This window comes from Bubalus bubalis, chromosome 6 (assembly GCF_019923935.1).
Source record: "Bubalus bubalis isolate 160015118507 breed Murrah chromosome 6, NDDB_SH_1, whole genome shotgun sequence".
Lineage (NCBI taxonomy): Eukaryota > Metazoa > Chordata > Mammalia > Artiodactyla > Bovidae > Bubalus > Bubalus bubalis.
Window position 1 is genome coordinate 83,915,877 of NC_059162.1, and position 16,657 is coordinate 83,932,533.

Consider the following 16,657-nt stretch of genomic DNA (forward strand, 5'->3'; position numbering starts at 1 on the left):
TTTTGCTATCAGATGTACAAAATTTACCAAGGCTTTTCTGGATCACCCCCTTTCACCCCCCTTACCCGACCCCACTGTGTGAGTTTTGGTCACTGTAATTAGTGATTGAGATTTAAAGAAAAATTTTAGTTCACTAGAAAAATACTTTAAAAATTAAATAAATCATTATATTTGACATAAAAGAGGATTTAAAACTCAATAATCTCTTCCATGCTCACTGGATAAGGTACTTAGGAACTACCTCCCAACAAAGCAATTTCTATCCTTCAATACACAATCAAGTGTATATATACATCCCCACTCTACAGTAGTATATGTTCTATACATACTGTTTCTTAGCACTCTCTCTCCTTTGCCGACTTAATATAACTCAAAGATTATTCCATGAATTCGTATACACCTATCCTTATTTTTGACTTCCCTGGTGGCTCAGATGGTAAAAGCGTCTGCTTACAGTGCAGGAGACCTCGGTTCGATCCCTGGGTTGGGAAGATCCCCTGGAGACGGAAATGGCACCCTACTCCAGTACTCTTGCCTGGAAAATCCCATGGACGGAGGAGCCTGGTAGGCTACAGTCCATGGGGTCGCAAAGAGTCAGACACGACTGAGCGACTTCACTTTCACCCTTATTTTTATTTACTTATTTTTATTTTTGACTGTGCTGGGCCTTTGTTGCTGTGCGGGCTTTTCTCTAGTTGTGGCAAGTGGGGGCTACTCTGTAGCTGCAGCGCAGACTTCTCATCGCAGTGGCTTCTCCTGCTGTGGAGCATGGGCTCTAGGGCACGTGGGCTTCAGTAGTTGCAGCTCCCAAGCTCTAGAGGACAGGCTCAATAGTTGTGGCACACAAACTTAGTTTCCTCATGGCATGGCATGTGGGATATTCCCAGATCAGGGATCGAACCTGTGTCTCCGACAATTGGCAGGCAGATTCTTTACCGCTGAGCCACCAGGGAAGCAAGCCCCATCCTTCTTTTCAAAGGGTTTTCTAATGTATATCATATTAGTAGATTTGGATATTTCGGTTTCAATCCCTGGGTTGGGAAGATCCCCTGGAGAAGGCAAAGGATACCCACTCCAGTGTTCTGGCCTAGAGAATTGGCCTATATAGTCCATGGGGTCGCAAAGAGTTGGACATGACTGAGTGACTTTCACTTTCACTCTTTTATTATAATCATTGTTGCAACGAATACTTGATGTATATCTTTGCTCATATGTCCAACACTATGTATGACTTACATTTAAAATTTATATATATAAATATATATATAGTAAAATAGTCCTCTGAAGAGGTTGAACCAACTTACAGTCCTCTAACAGTATAGGAGAATGCCTGTTTTTCACACACACAACAAGATTATGTCACGATACTTTTCTATATTATTTGAAAGGTCTTTCTCATTTCAATATTTCAAAAAAGTCTACCCTATGTTTTTGTGGTACTTTAAGGTTTAATATTTCTATATTATATTTTTTGTATCACCTGGAATTTATTTTGGTATAAGGAATTTTATTTTTTGTGGATAGCTACTCAGTCATCCCAATATACTTTATTGAATAATTCTTTTCCCTCTTCCATATGAAAATGTCACTATTATCATATCCTAAAATACTGTAGTTAAACTGGTCTCTTTCTGATTCAGAAGAATATAAAAAATTAAAATATAATGGGGATAGAAGCAGTGCTGGCTGAAGAATAAAATTCAATGTGGAAATAGAGAGATCAAAGTAAAATATGGTCCCTGGCACTAAATGACATCAGACATTAACTTAAGAGTAGATAAGAAGAAGGAGGGAGCTCTTTGGAATTGTTCAGTATCCTGTATGTGGTGTTGGTTGGAAGAATCTATGATGTTTTAAAAGCTCATAGAACTGTACACCAAAGGGTGGATTTCATTGAATATAAACTTTTTTTAAAACTTAAAAACTAAAGGAAAAGTCCAGGTACCAGTAAAGAAACACTATTTTATGAAAGGAAGCCACTAACTTTTTAAAAAATCATTCTTGTCATTATCTACTGGCTCTTCTCTGAAAGAGGAAATACAGTCCTTATATCATTTAAAAATTGCGTCTACGACATATTCACTGACTTGTTCTAAATTCAATTACTGATTAAAATTAACACATAAAAAAGTGTTGATGAAAAAGAGAGCCATCATTATTTGGGTCAAAACTCAGAGAGTAATTCTTCTAAGCATTCATCAACAGTCCAAGCTCTGGAGAGCCCTAAGGAACAAAGAACCTCTGGCTTTAGCAATAGCTACTGTTTTCCCACCTTCTCGCTATTCTTTGATTATCTCCTTCCTTCTGCTCTCTTTCCTTTCCCTGCTAACAAAAAGTTATTCTCAGCAGCAGAAACTGATCCACACTGAAGCATAAATGACCACTAGTATCTTCCTTTGTACTTCTCCCATAGGATCTGCACCGCAAACTTGGAAACTGGGCTAAAGCGAAGATCCTCAAAGGATGCTCTGGCCAAGTGTATGAACTGTAGGTTCAAGGTGGCTGGGTGTGAGTCATGACGCTGCTACACTTGACTGAGTGATCTTGAGAAAGTTATCTATCTCTTCACACCCCGTGTTTCTCCATTAAGGTATTTACTTTTCAAAGTATGCACTTCATAGCATTAATGTGAGGATTAAAACAAGATAATACATAAAAAGCACTTTTTAAAGTGCTTGGTATTAATAAAAGCTCAACATTTTGTTGTTATTAATTTCAGACAAGAATAGGCAGTTTGTGGTTCCCTGGTAACCAGAAATCGTGTCATATTGCTTTGTAATTTGGCTACAGGAGGAGCTAGCACCATGCGACCATAGGATTATTCTTTTTCATCTAGATGGCTTATTGCAGTAAAGAATCAGCCTGCAATGCAAGAGACACAGGAGACATGGGTTTGATCCCTGGGTCAGGAAGATCCTCTGGAGAAGGAAATGGCAACCCTCTTCAGTGTTCTTGCCTGGAGAATCCCATGGACAAAGGAGCCTGGTGGGCTACAGTCCACAGGGTTGGAAAAGAGTCAGACATGACTGAGCGACTGAGTGCCCATGCACACTATGGGATTATAATCTTGGGAAATTTAAGATTCCATTCTTGAATCTCAGTTTCCTTATCTATAAAATCCTGACTTCCTGAATCTTAAGAAGTTGGAAATGAGATAAAATATACATGTAAAGAGCTCTGCTAACCAAAAAGCACTGAACATATGTTAATTATTATACTAGGAAATTTCAGTCCTGGTCAGAGATTATTGTTACATTCTCGATTAACAGGTTCAAACTCATTCATACAATGAATGTATACAAGATTCATCAGAGATATAAAAATAAAAAGGGAACTTGTTATTACATGCTTATAATTTAATAGAATTCTAGTTTAAAAAAATCAAAAGTTCATGGCTAAGACAGGATGGAAAAAACTGTTTATAAGTCTTTCATGCATTTTTAAATTGAGTTTTTGTGTTCCTAATTAATTTAAAAAAGGAAAATATTCATGTTTTATCTTCTATCATAATTCAAAAATGTTTTTTTTTTTTCTTTTCATTATAATTCTAGGCTATGATGCCAATCTTCAGTTTCTTTTCTGGAAAAGTCCATTTTTATAGTATGTTCTTGGTGCCAATCTATTATAAAAAATTGAATTTTACAATGCAATTAAGAAAATGAATTGTGCATTTTGAATTATCATACCACAAACAGATCCAAATGAAATGAGAGATTTGCCTATTCTTGAGCTGTTGTCCTCAGGACTCTTAGGAATATCCATTCATTTTATTACATGCTTGAAAAGGAGTCCCTTCCCAATAATGAGATGGTGCACGTAGAAAAACTCAGTACACTGCAAAGAACAGCAGTAGGTAGGATGTTATTATAATTAGTCTCACCAGTAAAATACCTAACATGCATGGATGGATGCTCAGTTGCATTTGACTCTTTTGCCACCCCATGGACTGTAGCCCAACAGGCTCCTCTGTTCATGGGATTTTCCAGGCAAGAATACTAGAGTAGGTTGCCATTTTCTCCTCCAGGGGATCTTTCTGACCCAGGGATCGAACTTGGGTCTGCTGCATTGGCATGTATTCTTTACCACTGAGCCACCTAGGAAGCCCAAGATACCTAATAGGCATCTCCAAATATAACTTGGTCAAACTAAACTTATGATCCCCGCCCCTTGCCCAGAACTGAGCTTCCTGTAACTTTTTCAACTCACTTTATGGCAACTCCACCCTTCCAATTGCTCAGGTCAAAAATCTAGGTGTCTTTGCTGATAACTCCAGTTTTTTGGTTTTTTTTTTTTTCCTCAACTCACATCTAACATGTCAGTAAATGCTATCACCTTTATCTTTCAAATATTTCTCACCACCCCTACTGCCTCCCCAGGGGCTTCCCTGGTGGCTCAGTGCTAAAGAATTCACCTGCCAACGCAGGAGCCATGGGTTCGATCCCTGGGTCTGGAAGATCCCCTGGAGGAGGGCATGGTACCCACTCCCGTATTCTTGCCTGGAGAATCCTATGGACAGAGAAGCCTGGTGGGCTACAGTCCACAGGGTTGCAAAGGCTTGGACATGACTGAAGTGACTGAGAATGCACTGCCCCTATATGGGTTCAGGTCATTAGCAGCTCTTGCCTTGCAATACTGCAATGGTATGCCACCCCCTTCCCTGTGTTACTTTTTTCCATTGTACTTACTGGTCCCTAATTTACTAACTTACTTATTCTTTGGTGTTTGTCCCCTCCCTTTAGAATGTAAATGCCACAAGGGAAGTGGATGGTCTGCTTTGTTCACTTTTGGATCCCTCTGCCTAGAATGGTGGCTGGCATGTAGAAGACACTCATATTTATTGATTTAAAAATAAGCCTCATAACTAGTCCTCCTATTTTAATTCTTGCTCCATGAAATCTATTTTCAGCAAAGCCTTCAAAGCGTTTATGTTAAAACCTAACTCGTGTCACTCCTTTGCTCCCCATCTCAGAACAAATGCCAAAGTCCTAACGTGGCCCATAAGAACCTTCAACATTTGCTGCCTCCATGAGCCTGAGCCTCCCCTCTGCTCCCCAGCTCCCAGTCATATCCTCGTTCATCCACATTACCTCTCAGGCATGGCCTCCCCCTACTTTCGTTCATTCACTCATTATGGTCGCACCACACTGGCCTCTGGGTTTTGCTCCTCAAACACACAGGCTGGACTGGCTGATCCTCCTGTTCGGAAACTCCTCCCTCTACAGTCTCATGGCTCATTCTCTTGCCTCTGCTGGACTTTGTTCAAACCTCCCCGTCTCAGACAGGCCTTCTCCAACCACCCTGTTTAGGTTGGATACAACCCCCACTAATCCCAACCCCTCTGTGCTTTGCTTTCCTACTATTGTATCAGCATCTCACATCACTCCTACCTATTATACTTGTTATTTTATTCATCATCCTCTGTAAAATAAATGCTCCACAAAATCAGGGATTTTTCATCTTTTTCATTTCCCGCAGAATCCTAGCATCTACAACACTGCTTTGCACACAGTGGCTAGTCAATAACTATTTACTGAATGAATGAAAGAAGTGATATTCTCTCACCGGTTATCTAAACCCAGTTAATCAGCAGAAGTAGACTCCATCCACTGTGAATTACTCTTACCAGTTATTCCGTTTGTCCTGGTATCCTAAACAGATCTGGCATAGTATATACCAATCTTCCTCCAAACATATCAACTATAGGAATGTCCTCCTTGACAGAACAGAACTGTTATTTCCACCCTCACTACTCTTTTTTAGGCCTCTGGTAAGGATTTTTCCATTAAAACATATTATTTTATAGGCAAATATTTTCCCCCAAATCTGTCTTACCCTCGTTTTCCTGGTCGCAGCTGCAAAGTTGCACATTGGTGCCAGAGGCAACTGATTAGTTTAAAAACACATACTCTGCTTTAGGCTGGCACCCACTTGTACTTTATAAATGAGCATATTCAAAATGGTGTCTTGGACTTTGTCTACAGCACAGCACATCTGTCACCCCGCTTTGTCCTGACAGCCTGTCTGTGACAGTGTGAAGAGCAGTTAGGGTTATTCCTGTTAACAGACACGGGAGTCCATGCCCAGAAAAGTTGTCAGTATAGGTGATTCCTACTTTCCTTTTTAAAACCTTATTTTATCGCAAATCATCTTAAACCTCTCAGTAGAAAAGACTGTCCCAGGTTATACAATTAGTGGTTTTGAAAAGGACTCAGTATCAGATATACTGTTGGGATGTTGAACATCTGTACTTAATAATACCCTGTCGTGATGTTTCTTCTTGCTAAAGTTGGGCTCTAATAAACTGACAAAGATAAACAGGATCCAACCACCCTGTGGTTGTCATTTCTAAGAAAGCACAGAATTAATGAAATGGTACTTCTGCTCTAAATTTTTATCCAGTGGTAATCCAATGTCAGACACCCCCTCCTTCCACCCACAAGCTGGTTTCTGAGGAGAAGTTCTACCTTCTCCCTCAGGCTTGAAACATCAGAATGCTACCCCTACTAGCTAAGAAGTCACTCCCTCCCAAAAAACCCCACCTGAGGCCCCACACCTGGACCCAACTCCCTGCCACATCCTCTCGTGGCACCGACGCACGCCTCTGTCCTGGGGCTGTCTGGGCGAGCTGCCTGTACCCCAGCTGTCTCCCACAACAAACCCCGAGTTTCTCTGGAGAAGGGGTGAATCCTCTTTGTATCCCAAGTGGCTAACACAGTCCTTGGCACATGACAGATGCCTAATATATGAAGGATGAATAAATGAATGAAAGGAGGCAGTCTTCCCAGTGTGGGCTGGTGGGCTTTTAGATTTTTAATTTGAGAGGCTTCTCCTATACTATAAATTACAGGTTTCCCAGACTATCACTGTCTTAAAAGTAAAGTAGAAGATAGCTGATATACTGCTCTGAAATAACATATTACTGTGAATTCAGCAAACCCCAGGAAAGACCAGAAACAAGGGCTAAAATTTATGATGATAAAAACCTTTCTATGCCATCAGTAGAACACTTGGTTTTGACTACATTCCTAGAATCCTAGGATTCAAAAAGTAGGTATAAAATTGTTATGTAAATATCAAACTTTTGTTCCCCTTTCCTGAAATTCTTTTTCTGAAAATCTCTAAACCCTGTGCTAAGGAACAGGCAACCATATGAGCTGGATCTGCCAAGGCCTCCTCCACACCTCTTCCCATCACGTTAAATGAATGCTTGGGGCTGGGCACAGGAGGACAGTGGTTATGTTCTCATCAAGGCATTAGATGCAATCCATGGAAGGAAGCCCAGGAAGAGACTCATACCAACCTGATTGAGGGGTTGAGTAGCTTCTACACGTCCTACAGACACGTTTCTTCATTAGCCTAGCCTGGGAGGCTTCCACTAGTTAAGACTTTTGGTAAATAATGAAATGAAAGCGACAGGGTTAGTCGCTCAGCTGTGCCTGACTCTGTGCCACCCCATGGACTATAGCAAACCAGACTCCTCTGTCCATGGGATTCTCCAGGCAAGAATACTGGAGTGGGTTGCTATTCCCTTCGCCAGGGGATCTTCCCGACCCAGGGGATCGAACCCAGGTCTCCTGCATGGCAGGCAGATTCTTTACTGTCTGAGCCAACAGATAAGCCCCTGGGAGATAATATAATGCTCCAATTTATTTGGTGGTGGTGTGGTGCTTATCGTGGCTGATTTCACATAACCTTGCCCAGCTACGGATTACTGCCCACATTCGACAGATGAGGAAACTTGGGATTGGAAGGGAAACATAGCTACCCATGTGAAAGGTGGGGGTTTGAGCCCTTATCCTTTAGACTTATTCTATGTAGAATAAGAACATTAAACAAGGGTTTCTGAGAGCTCAGCCAACGTCCTGTGCATCTAGAGAGACAGAGAAGTGGTACAATATGCACCGGTGATGCAACAGCACAATCAGCGTGCATTGCCAATGTGTAAGTCAATATCCCCAGCGACTAGATTTAACGGAGTTTGAGGATGGTTATTCTCTGACTAGTTTGAAGACGTTACATGAATACACAATAAGGAGGACTCACCTACAAGCTTCTACTTCTCAGAAGCTTCTTTTCTGAACTCAGCGTCCAAGATCCTTATAGCAAGCCTAGTTTGCTTCCTATGTCATTGGACACTCAGGGTTTTCTCATTTGTTGAACCACTTCTTACCAAGAGAAGTCAGCCTGCCCAGAATTTCCTCTAGACTCTCAGTCTTTTTGCTATAAAACCAGAATCCATGCACAATGCCACTCACTTCTGCATGCATTATCAAAATGAATACATACTAGATAATCTGAATCTCACCTATACCCATGAGGGGCTTTAGATATTTGAAATCAGTATCCCCCACATTAAGTTCAATGAACAGTGTATCAACAGAGGCTCATTTTTTTCTCTTTGGCCCTCCTGTACTCAATACCACACCGTCCCGAACACCGAGAGGTTTGAATCGTCCTTCACTATACTCATCCAAATGGCTGTCCAAGCCCAAAAGCTTATGTCTGGAAAACAGCTCTTCTTGGGCTTTCTTCCATTCAATTTCCATAGCTGCTGCTCAAGTTCTTGATCTTCCTGCTTCTTTCCTGGTCTATGCTCACCTCTTCCTCTGTAGATGCCTTGTGTCCAGCCTCACTTCCTTGAAGACCTCCTCTCTCTAGGGTCGCTGTCACAGTTCCCATTCTTTCCTATGCCTTGATCCCCCTACAGTGCTTCAGAGAAGGTGGTCATCATACCCCCTATCAAGATTAGGTAGTCTCATCCATTACCTGGGAACTCTGCCTGTAGCCATCACTCTTCCTGTCATTATTTCAGGTATAATAAAAGCCAAATTTATGTGTTCAACCTATTTCTATACCCTTGTCATCTTTAAAATATCAGGAAATACCAGGAGAGTTGTTTTCTCTCTAATTTATCAAATAATCCTATATTGTCGGATCACACTTCCCAGAATACTCAGAGAAGAGCCAAGAGTTCTTTCCTCTTTCCTTCCAATTCCATCTTCCATCTCTTCCCTCTGCCAAGCTTAGCTAGGCAACTGCCATGGCTACTAGCTCTGATCTTCTGCCAGGCTCTTTTGTTGGTGAATGCTCAATGTACACACCTTTGAATTGGTTACTTTCATCTAAACTTTTTTTTCTATTTGATGGATGAGGTACCTAGTCTTTGTAGCTCATCAAATGCATTTCTCTTGGATTGTAAGTTACTGGAAGGCAGGGCTCTACCAAAGTATGAGGAATTTTTGCTAATAAGATTCATACAAATAGATGTTGTTTGATGACCATGAGGATAGCATTCAAAGCCACTCAAATAATATGCAACACTGAATAATTCGTATTTTCACTTTCAGTCCTGGGCATGTAGTTATACCATTTCAACCACCCAAACACCCAGTCATTTTCACACTTGGTATAGTTGGTGGTACCCTAGAGTAGTATCTGCTTTGATCTGGTCTTGGTTCTGCAAACTCATGCTACAACCATCACTGGGGATCGTGCCTTTCACTAAAGCCTATGCAGTGAGGGGCCAAGCTGAGATTGGATTCAAGTGCACAGAGCTTTGTAAGTGACCGGCGCCTTGTCTCAGCCATACTTACTTGGTGAGGTGGGGGAGGCTGCGCCTCCTTCTGTTGACGTGGTCGGAGGCTTCGTGTCTGGCACCGGCAGGGGCACAGGCCTGGCCATCGGTGGTGGCGGTGGTGGTGGCAACATGGGGGTGGGAAGGAATGGGTTGTGCACTTTGCCTTGGCTACTCCCGTTGGGCTGCCGGGATGGGAACAAAACAAAGCATGCACGGGAAAAAGAAGACACAGATAAGAACCATTAGCTGCTTCTGAAAACAAATGATTCGTTAGGCGTTAGGCACATTTTATGCAAATTACTAAGTATTCTAGCTGCTTGAATTCTTCCATAAGAGCATATGGATGACGAAATGTAGGTTGTTCTTAAGACATTCCACAAAAGTACAGTCTTAGGCACACATGCTCCATGTATCCTAAACTTATCTCTTGAATTACTTTGACCTTCTTTGCATTTGATTCTATGAAAGGACCTGCCAACTTGTGCTTGGAATGCTTTGATTCGGTACTAACTGTGACCTTTGTCATCATTCTCATGATTATTAAATATTAATTTAATTTGTAAGTGTTTTATAGAATGCGGAATTATTCCATCATGCCTATTTATATAGATATAATGAAGTTTCCTAAATATGCATTTGAGATTAAAAAAATATTTTATTTTCACTCTTCAAAGTTGATATTATATAACATTTAATAAATATGTTAAATGAACATAAAAAATTTCTTTCACATATTGTATAACATCAGGCACAGAAACTTTAGAATTCAGCTGTCAAAATTCTGCTAAGGAAAAATATCACTTCTAATTTTGATTTAAATTATATAAGCATATGCCATAAGAGTCATATTTATTTGGCTGCCTGATGTTAGAACAACCAAGTAACAGCTCTTTAACAAACGAAAAGTTTTCTTCTGAAGAAAGCAATAAAATCCATTTATTTTCAAGTTTTTTCACATAGTCCCATGAAGAGACCTGCCTTAAACCCTATAAACTTTTGATCAAAATGTAAAACTGGGCATTTGACAGTTATATAGGATGATGTCAGGACTATTAAAAAAGAAGTTAGAAATCTGAAAGTCAGATGCTTGATGCTGGTGATCACTTCAGTCTTTTCATGGCTTCCCAAGTGGCCTTTCTGCCTCCGGTCTTCAGTGACATCGTTCACTCAGCAATAACATCTCCTATTTCAGCTCTAGTCCTGAATCAAAATTCAGCTGAAGGAGATGCTGTTGTCCCAGGCTTTTAAGTTTAAGCTTAATAATTCTGCAGAGGAAGTCTCACTTCCTCATCAACATTCACTTATATATTTAGTATTGTTCCTCAAAGACAATCTCATCTGACAGTCAGAATGTTGTGCTTTCTTGCCAACAAACTTGCCTGTGTGTTATTTCTGAGTGGGCTAGAAGTCCGTAAGTGAATGCTTTAGAATACGCCAAGCAAATGAATACACAAGCAAAAAGAAAAAAGGCTCCATATTGATTTGTTGTCTAGACAGAAATGTATCTGCTAACACATCACCAGACATTAGTCAAAGCTGCCTTTTCTGTCTCAGATATGCAGAATCAGGTATTTCTTCAAGCAAGAAAATCAGAGATAGAACGGTGTGATAAAATATTCTAGATTAGGCAATCATAATTATGGTTCATCTGTGGCTTCATGTGCAGTTATTAGGATAAAAGGAAAATTACATTTGGCTTTATGCTGTTCATTATTTCCAATTTATTATTATTGGCCTTGGGATATAGCTATCCATTGTAAACATTTGGTTCTACATTTGAAACAAAATTTGTGATTGTTAAAAAATGGGAGGGGAGTCTGATGGAGAATGGATACATGTATATATATGGCTGCATCCCTTCGCTGTTCACCTGAAACTATCTTAATATTGTTAATCGGCTATACCCCAGTACAAAATAAAAAGTTAAAAAAAAATCACTTTTACATTAGGAATATTGTTTCAGTTTGTGATTTAGCTTATTTGAGAAAAAAATTAAAATCTTCATTCAGATCGATTGAAGACTGTTTAGCTTTATACAAAGATAAGTGGGAAAGATAACTACTTGCAGAAATAGCAAACTATAATAAACTACTTCGAGCATCTTGAGTTCAAGTACTGGTCAACTTGATGTAAAGTGTTAGAAGACTATTTTTAAAAAATATCAACTTAGCTGATCTGAAACATCTGTGCCCCCTCCTCCCCCTACCGCTCCCTACCACTCAAAATCATTATTTAAAATTATTTGGTCTTTCTATTTTGTTAACTGTGTGAGCCCTTGAGTTAGTGTGCAGGAGGTGGAATTATCTGCCCACAGACCTTAGAAGGTTATACAGTTCACCCTTGAGATGATTTATATCCATAAACTTGACAGTTGAGAAGTTAACACAAACACTGTTTTTAAATCTCAGCCAATCCCTCTTAGAGTAAGTTAACTTTCCCACAATCTAGAATAAATATGACATTTGCCTGTAGTCAGTCAGCACGACATTGGAGCACCACGTCACATGGTCATAAGGTCTTCCCTTGTTATTTTTACATTTGGTTAATATTTCTAAAGAAATTGAGAAAAAAAAAGAATTTTCCTTACATTGAGGAACCCCACCTGTCCAGCCTGCTGACCAGCATCAGGGCAGACAAGTTGGACAAACTCTTTCAGCGTCTCCTGAGGGTGATAGCGGATGGCTGGGTGAGAGAAGTAAGGCCCGGGCTGCTGGATGATGGGTGACGTCGGAAAATGAAGAGTCGATGGTGTCGCGTGTGGACTTGCTGTAGGAAAACAAAAGATCAGAGTTAACAGAGAAAGACTTGCTTTGCCACAGCATTTAAACCAGATTCAACTTCCTCTTAAAATTTCTTCTCCTGACTCAATTCACAGTAACTGCTCGTGTGACAGCATTTAATACTGGAGAGGTCTGATAGATTTTCTTCCTTAAAGCTCTAAGACAAACATGGAGGTTAGATTAGGGTAGAGTTTCAAGCTGTCTTTCTATTTTCAGTGGACATGAGTTATAAAGGCATTAATAATCCTTGGTGAAGCTGAAGATTATTCATTACCTTAAGAGCCTTTTTAATGAAGCAGGCAATAAAAAATGTATTTGGTAGATTAGACCTGATTTAACTGACATTACATATGACAAATTCTAGTTTGCACATATGGATCCCCTTTCATGCTGAGCATTCCATAGACAATAATTCATTGTTAAAGCTCTTATACCCCTTTCAAGGAAATTTCTAGGGACTAATTCAGGATGAAATTTTTTTGAAGTCTGTAGTAAATGATCACTTAATGAACCCAGGCAATTTGGGTGCCTCACTTTACATGGAAGGTTTCAAAGCCAAACTCTGAAAAGCATAGATGTTAGTTAGAGCAGGGAAACCCACAGGCAGAGGAGATAGGCAGTGACCCCTGCTAAATTGCTGGCCCTCTGCTCATACAAACTGATGAAAGACTCAGACAACTATCACTCCCTTATATCTGAAACTGTATCTGAACCTATATATTGAGTTTCACTGATATAGGAAGAATATTGTATTAGGCTAAAAAATTGTATGTGAAGTGCTTAATAATTTTGCCTTGGAAGACTTCTGCCCTTGACATGGAAGGGTGATTGGTAAAGCCTGCTGGAGAGTAAGAAGAGCATGTGGGAAGGGCTGGAGGCACAAACCAAATAACGCCGACATGGCAGCTCTCATCTCCCAAAGAGGGCCAGGGAGACATCTCCCAAGTAGAAGCAGATGAGAGCATTTATTTTTCCTTACTTTTTGCAGTTTAAATCTTTAAACTCAAGGAGCCCCTGCAAAGAGGAAACAAACGAATACCCAAATATTTGGAAAGTAAGACTTTCCTAACATTGAGAATGACTCAATAAAACTGAAGAGCAAGTAAGCAAGACTGGCGACATTTTCTACCACCATTTGATCAGTAAGTCTGAGGACTGTCAAAAAAGGATGCATCTCAATTGATCCCTGGACATGGGTTCTTTGTTCTCTACTGTATCTGTAGGACTGGGGCATTTTCTGACTAATAATTGGGAGTGGCAAGAACTCTGAGGTTTTGAGTGGCATCTGTAGTTTTTCAAGAGTAGAAACAGGAGTTTGGAATGGGATCAACAGTCCAGTCGATACCATGCAGATGACTTGATAAGATTCCTTCATTTATGCAACCTTTAATCCATCCAAAAATATTCCTAGGCTCTTACTACGGGCTTGGGATACAACACTGAGATGACACAAAGTTGTCTTCAGTCCTACAACTGAGGGCATCTTGAATAAAACCAACTCGTATTGGCTCTTCTCTCTTCACCATCTTAGTAAATAGTTTATCCCTCCGTTTAATGGATTCAATGTCATATCCCCAGAACAGTGTCTGGCACTCAGTAAATATCTGCTGATGGTACAATGAATGATCAGATATATAAGTGTACAGAAATCAATAAAGTGGCCATACAAATAAATATAAACTTAAAAACATTTTCCTGGCAAAAAGCCATGGAGCTTATAGAAAAACTGGTAAAACATAGGACTTAATGTGGGCTCAGTCACTTCAGTCATGTCTGACTCTTTGCGATCCTATGGACTGTAGCCTGCCAGGCTCGTCTGTCCATGGGATTTTCCAGGCAAGAATACTGGAGTGAATTGCCATATCCTCCTCCAGGGGATCTTCCCAACTCAGGGATCAAACTTGTTCTCTTATGTCTCCTGCATTGGCAGGCAGGTTCTTTACCATTAGCACCACCTGGGAAGCCCAGGACTTAATACACTGGATGATAAATCTTGGAATCGATTATAATCTCTGAGTTAAAATCTGCAGCTAGAAAGTTAAATGACTTTAGCCATCTCTTACGATGCAAAAGGCTTTAAAGAACCCAAGGAATTTTTTCATCTAATATGGTATGCTCGTCTTTGCTGGTAGAAAGAAACTTTCACCCAGTAGCCTGTATTTGACCAAATAGTTTCTAGTTAGAGATGGAATGTGGCATTTCCCAAATGAGGCTGGGAATGTACTGAGCACAATGAAATGATACACTCGACTTTTGCAGCATGACAAACACAAAGGTGGCACCTCCATTGTCAAGAGCCTACAGGAAGCAGACCTTAATAATGAAGTGGCAATGCTTCAGGTGCTTAAGTGGAAAGTGATGAATGGTTGTGAGATTATGGAATTGTGGTGGCCAGCAGAGAATGCTGGCAAGGGAAAAATTAACTTGAGCAGACTGGACAGATAAAAGTTAAAGAAACCTGATAGAAGAAATATTTTAACAGGACCATGAAATTCCTCCCTTAATTGTTTAAACAACACCCTTGCCCTTTCTGTTGCTGTTGTTCTTGTTGATAAATATGTAAAAGAAAATCATTAATAACTAAAATGCAGACCTTAGTTTCTTTGTTCAGTTCAGTCGCTCAGTCATGTCCAACTCTTTGCGACCCCATGAACTGCAGCACGCCAGGCCCCCCTGTCCATCACCAACTCCCGGAGTTCACTCAAACTCATGTCCATCGAGTCAGTGATGCCATCCAGCCATCTCATCCTCTGTCATCCCCTTCTCCTCCTGCCCCCAATCCCCCACAGCATCAGGGTCTTTTCCAATGAGTCAACTCTTCGCATCAGGTGGCCAAAGTGTTGGAGTTTCAGCTTCAGCATTAGTACTTCCAAAGGACACCCAGGGCTGATCTCCTTCAGAATGGACTGGTTGGATCTCCTTGCAGTCCAAGGGACTCTCAAGAGTCTTCTCCAACACCACAGTTCAAAAGCATCAGTTCTTTGGCGCTCAGATTTCTTCACAGTCCAACTCTCACATCCACACATGACCACTGGAAAAACCATAACCTTGACTAGATGGACCTTTGTTGACAAAGTAATGTCTCTGCTTTTTAATATGCTGTCTAGGTTGGTCATAACTTTCCTTCCAAGCAGTAAGCGTCTTTTAATTTCATGGCTGCAATCACCATCTGCAGTGATTTTGGAGCCCAAAAAAATAAAGTCAGCTGTTGTTTCCACTGTTTCCCCATCTATTTGCCATGAAGTGATGGGACCAGATGCCATGATCTTTGTTTTCTGAACGTTGAGCTTTAAGCCAACTTTTTCACTCTCCTCTTTCACTCTCATCAAGAGGCTTTTGAGTTTCTCTTCACTTTCTGCCATAAGGGTGGTGTCATCTGCATATCTGAGGTTATTGATATTTCTCCCAGCAATCTTGACTCCAGCTTGTGCTTCTTCCAACTCAGTGTTTCTCATGATGTACTCTGCATATAAGTTAAATAAGCAGGGTGACAATATACAGCCTTGACGTACTCCTTTTCCTATTTGGAACCAGTCTGTTGTTCCATGTCCAGTTCTAACTGTTGCTTTCTGACCTGCATATAGGTTTCTCAAGAGGCAGGTCAGCTGGTCTGGTATTCCCATCTCTTTCAGAATTTTCCACAGTTTATTGTGATCCTCACAGTCAAAGGCTTTGGCATAGTCAATAAAGCAGAAATAGATGTTTTTCTGGAATGCTCTTCCTTTTTCCATGGTCCAGCGGATGTTGGCAATTTGATCTCTGGTTCCTCTGCCTTTTCTAAAACCAGCTTGAACATCTGGAAGTTCACGGTTCACGTGTTGCTGAAGCCTGGCTTAGAGAATTTTGAGCATTACTTTACTAGCGTGTGAGATGAGTGCAATTGTGCGGTAGTTTGAACATTCTTTGGCATTGCCTTTCTTTGGGAATGGAATGAAAACTGACCTTTTCCAGTCCTGTGGCCACTGCTGAGTTTTCCAAATGCTGGCATATTGATTGCAGCACTTTCAGAGCATCATCTTTCAGGATTTGAAATAGCTCAACTGGAATTTCATCACTTCCACTAGCTTTGTTCATAGTGATGCTTTCTAAGGCCCACTTCACTTCACATTCCAGGATGTCTGGCTCTAGGTGAGTGATCACACCATCATGATTATCTTGGTTGTGAAGATATTTTTTGTACAGTTCTTCCGTGTATTCTTGCCACCTCTTCTTAATATCTTCTGCTTCTGTTAGGTCCATACCATACCATTTCTGTTCATCAGCTACAACGTACCGTGCAGAAGAGCACCGAAGTGTGGCT

General features: G+C 40.6%; 1 protein-coding gene across 4 annotated transcripts in view; it reads right to left on the reverse strand.

Annotated features, from left to right (window-relative positions):
- Positions 1–16,657, reverse strand: part of NFIA (nuclear factor I A) — a 405,480-nt gene that overhangs the window by 52,875 nt on the left and 335,948 nt on the right. For 3 of the 4 annotated variants that reach the window (XM_025289454.3, XM_006055921.4, XM_025289452.3), the window contains exons 8-9: positions 12,165–12,343; positions 9,594–9,759 (exon numbers count right to left, since the gene is read on the reverse strand). In XM_025289454.3, the coding sequence (XP_025145239.1) occupies positions 9,594–9,759; positions 12,165–12,343 (345 nt within the window). The remainder of the gene's footprint in view (positions 1–9,593; positions 9,760–12,164; positions 12,344–16,657) is intronic. The other variant, XM_025289453.3, reaches the window with a different exon arrangement.